Here is a 4,425-nt window from a genome sequence, read left to right as displayed (position 1 = left end):
TAGGTCTTATGATGCACTATGGCGTATTTAGCATTGCTGGAAGATGTGGCAAATGGAAGAATAAGGAGAGAGCGTGTTTTCAGAGACCAACAAGATTTGTTGGCCAATGATGATGAATGGCTCATGAGCAGATTCAGATTGCCACGAGCTGTCCTCTTACAGCTGATCGCGGAGTTGGGACCAGCGTTGGAGAGGGGTACCCGCCGGAACCATCCCATCCCGGTGTCGCTGCAAGTGCTGACCTGCATAGGCTTTCTAGCTACTGGGACTTTCCAAAGAGAACTGTCTGACCGGTCGGGAATCTCTCAGCCAACCTTCAGCCGCATTTTGCCAGACGTGTTAGGAGGTGTAATTCGTTTATCGCAAAACTACATCCAGTTTCCTTACACGGTGGGTGAACAGGCAAATAAAAAAGCGCAATTTGCAGCTAAGTCCGATTTCCCAAATGTGATCGGTGCTATTGACTGCACTCATATTGCTATACGGGCACCGAGTGTAAATGAATTTGCCTACGTCAATAGGAAGCATGTTCATTCACTTAATGTCCAAATTGTATGTGATGCGGACATGGTGCTCACCAATGTTGTTGCCCGGTGGCCTGGTTCAACCCATGACTCATTTATACTGAGAAACAGCAGCGTTGGGCGCAGGCTGGAGGCTGGAGCTGTGCGCGATGGCTGGCTTCTGGGTGCGAGTGCGTACATTTGTAACCATACCTCAATTCTTAACATTCAACCCTTTACTCATTCAGTTTTGTTGTATAGGTGACAGTGGTTATCCGCTGAAACAGTGGCTTCTCACGCCATTCATGAACCCCCAAACGCCTGAGGAGACCCATTACAACTTGCGTCACAGCCAGGCGCGCGCGGTTGTGGAGCGCACCATCGGTCTCCTGAAGGGCAGGTGGCGTTGCCTGGATGCCACGGGGGGGGCCTTGTGTTACAGACCCGATAAGGTGTGCAAGATTGTAAGGGCCTGTGCTGTGCTGCACAATGTGGCACAGCTACGAAATGTGCCTGCACAGGTGGAAGAGGTCAAACTTGCTCTCGACCCCGATCCCCATCCCCAGGCATTCCACCCCAACGCAGGAGCCCTGCGCCAGCGCGAGGAGGTGATGCGCCGCTTGTGAATAATAAGGTAAGGACAGGAATCATTAGCATACTTTTGAACAAATTCTTTAATGTTGGCATTTAGTTCAGACAACTCATTTTTTATTTCTCTCAACTCGCGGGCGACCTCCCGGATGGCTTCCACGTGTTCCCGCTGCACCTGCAGTACTGCATCAGTTAGGACCCGGGCACTGGTGGCTGGTCGCGGAGTGGCTGCAGGTGGATCAGAGGCCGTGGAAGGACTTGGGACCTCCGCTGCCGCAGCCGCAACATTGGCCTCACTAGAACACCCAGCAACTATAGAGAATTTTGTTGTTAATAATAATAAAAAAATCAAATCAAGGTGACTTTTTCTGATTAATTTCACACTCATTTCAAAGACAGGGTAAAGGTACATGTGGGGTGGTTCCTTGATACATATCTATGAAGAATGTATCTTGCGGACAAACAAAAAAACAAATACATATAGCCTACATACCCGAGTCCTCGGCTGTCTCATGTGGCCCGACATCAGTGTCACCCTCCTCCTCACGCACAATTCCGCTCAGGAGGGTCTCTCCTATGATTCCAGCCAGTTTCTCGTCCAGCTGGGTCAGTTCTGGCTGTCCTTTTCCCCCGCCCGTTGCACGGACACTTTGGCGGTGTGCTGCGATCCGTTTTTTGGCGTCCACCTTAATGTCGGACCATTTTTTTTTAATTTCCGCTATAGTGCGGCCTTGAGAAGCTGCGGCGTTGACCGCATGGGCCACATGCTCCCATTCGCAAGTTTTTTTGGCGTTTGTTATTCCCGAACTATGTCCCCCAAACAAAACTCGTTGACGCTGTTCAACTTCGTTGACTAGAACTTCCACCTCACAGTCGGTGAAGTTGCGCTTCTTTGTGTTTCTGTCGCTTTTCGCCATATTCTCCACATATATCAATATTCATTGAGGGCGTTTCGCTGAATATTTATAAGCAATTATGGGTGTGTCTTGAGGTACGCACAGGTGCCGCAACTTTGAAGTGGATTGTGATTTATAAAGGGTAATTGGCGTGGAACATGCGTGCGCACGGTTTTATGAATCAGAATATTTTTTTGCGCACGCACATTCTGAGTTTCGAGCGTACGCCATTTTCTGGCGTCAATCCTGCGCAAAGTTTTATAAATGAGGCCCCAGAACATTGAATAGACTGGGCTCAATACTGGCCAACCCTGCTCACCCACTCCACTCTCTGAAGGTGGTAAACAATAGCACCTTCAGTCAAAGACTGATTGCACCAGTGTGCAAGTCTGAGAGATACAGGAAATCTTTCATCCCAACTGCCATAAGACTCTATAATGCACAAAAATAATTTTACTTAGTCATTTATAGTTTTTAAGTATTTTTAACTTATTATTAATTTATTAGGTCTGGATATATGTGTATGAATGTGTGGTGTTATGTCTGTCTTGAAGCTGCTGTGACACTGTAATTTCCTGTTAAAGGATTAATAAAAGGATCTATCTATCTATCTATTTTAGCTTTTGTTCCTCTACCTTCAGCGTAACCTAGAGTGGAGGTCTATTACTTGTGACTCTAGTATTTATTTTCATTATCATTCATGAAAAAGCGTGCATGATCTCTACTATAATAAAGTACTTAATTGAAGGTGTCCTATTAAAATGAATTGTATTTTGCAGTGGTTGGTTTCTTTTTCTTTTTTTCCAATGCCTCAAAAATCACAGACCAAATTTTCTGGAGATGTCAATGACATTCCAGGCTAGCTTTAGGGAAAAAATTAAGAATGATAAAAAATGGATTTTTTTGCTATTCATTTCTTAATATTATAATCTCTGATAACTCAGCTACCTTTCATTTTGGGTTTTGTATGTCATTTATGGAAAATATAGAGCTGGAAAAGTGCTTTCAAAGAACATAAGAACCATTTGTGTGTGACTTACAGTAAAGGAGATTCAATAAGTCAAAACACAAGAGGGTCATTCCACGTCAAATCAACCAGAGCGCACGCACTTGCGTCTAAAAAAAATCTGAAAACAATTACCATTTGTACCTATGTTACCCAGGAGACACTCTGTAAAATGTTTTTGTGCTAAGATCAATACTTTCCAAGTTAGAGACAGCTTTACGGGGGAAGGGGGGTGTCAATTTTGCTCTGCCTCTTTAGTTTATCAAAGTTCATAAGCTCATTGCTCAAAAACTAGAATTTGTAGGAGGCTCAAATTTTGCAGGCTGGTGCATAAATTGGAATAGTATGCAGTAAAATCACCACGAGTGGTCTGGATCATCCTGGATGGTCATAGCAGTCCATCAAAGTTGATCAACATTTTATTGGAGTTCTTGGCTGGGCTCTGTTTAGACTTACAGAAGACATATTTTTACTCAACATAGGCTGTTGATTTCCCCCCCTTTTTGAGATCAGTAGAAACACTCTCAGAAAAAGAAGAAAGAAATTCCATCAGGGACTGAACAGCAGACCTCACAAGTTTGATAAAAAAATAATGTTGGATCTCATATTCAGAGCACCCTAATACTTTGTGGGAATATACAAAGATTTTTTAAATATTTGTTTCTTTCTTTTTCTGCATTACCTCTTCTTTTTAAAAACACCAATTTGACTTGTCTTATGCAAATGTTTCTTTTTCATTTCCCACCCTGAGCATGGACAAAATGCAAAATGCAATCTGTGACAATGAGATCCGAAAGTGTCCTGATTTGACACGGAATCAACCATGTGTTAAATTCTCATGAGGCAGGCAGCCCCACATCATCACATACCCTTCACTTCACCTAAAGATTGGTATGGTGTTGGTATGGTGTTTTTTTTTTTTTTTCAATTAGCCTACTACCTGGTTTGATTTGCATTGAGCTCAATGAGCATGAAACCAGCTAATAGACTAACTGAAAAAACACCATGCCAATCTCTAGGGATGGTGAAGGGTATGTAAGGATGTGGGGTTATTTTAATTGCAAAGGCCAAGGGAACTTTATTAGGGTGCATAGTAATGTGGGCTGCCCATGCGTGGCCATTACAGGGCCCACGCTTTTGAGTGTGGGCCTAGAGAGGGCTTAGGGCTAGATGAGGGCAGCCCATTAGGGGCCTGTGCGGGCCTAGTTAGGGCTATTAGGGCTAAGTGAGGGCTGCCTCTGCGGGGCCAGCGCTTTGCCGATGAGCAAGCCCTCATGGGCCCCCTGTGGCAGCCCAAAGTGAGCCCAAAAGGGGCCCGCGTGGGCTTGCTTGCTGGGTGTCTCGCTAACTAGCAGGCTATATAGGCAACAAACAACTTGGACTGGTCTGAGCTTGCTTCTGCCATTATAAGTCCACATCTGGCAGCACA

At 44.7% G+C, this 4,425-nt stretch overlaps 1 protein-coding gene across 1 annotated transcript; it reads right to left on the bottom strand.

Moving 5' to 3' along the window:
* Window positions 1–739: 739 nt before the first annotated feature.
* Window positions 740–2,900, bottom strand: LOC134075928 (t-SNARE domain-containing protein 1-like). The gene is made up of 3 exons (XM_062530955.1): window positions 1,588–2,900; window positions 1,041–1,406; window positions 740–933 (listed from the first exon to the last, which is right to left on the bottom strand). The coding sequence occupies exons 1-3, from the start codon at window positions 2,009–2,011 to the stop codon at window positions 740–742; spliced, it is 984 nt and encodes a 327-aa protein (XP_062386939.1). The 5' UTR covers window positions 2,012–2,900.
* Window positions 2,901–4,425: the final 1,525 nt, after the last annotated feature.

Source organism: Sardina pilchardus, chromosome 3 (genome assembly GCF_963854185.1).
Source record: "Sardina pilchardus chromosome 3, fSarPil1.1, whole genome shotgun sequence".
NCBI classification, from domain to species: domain Eukaryota; kingdom Metazoa; phylum Chordata; class Actinopteri; order Clupeiformes; family Clupeidae; genus Sardina; species Sardina pilchardus.
The sequence above is the reverse complement of the archived record's forward strand: the minus strand, read 5'-3'. Positions and strand labels throughout refer to the sequence as shown.

What these genes read in the sequence shown, in the direction of transcription:
- LOC134075928 (XM_062530955.1), bottom strand. Translation starts at nt 2,011, where the DNA reads ATGGCGAAAAGCGACAGAAACACAAAGAAGCGCAACTTCACCGACTGT. An exon ending in TGAGACAGCCGAGGACTCGG is followed by an intron (nt 1,407 to 1,587) that starts GTATGTAGGCTA and finishes AATTCTCTATAG; the next exon opens with TTGCTGGGTGTTCTAGTGAG. An exon ending in GGGATCGGGGTCGAGAGCAA is followed by an intron (nt 934 to 1,040) that starts GTTTGACCTCTT and finishes CTGTAACACAAG; the next exon opens with GCCCCCCCCGTGGCATCCAG.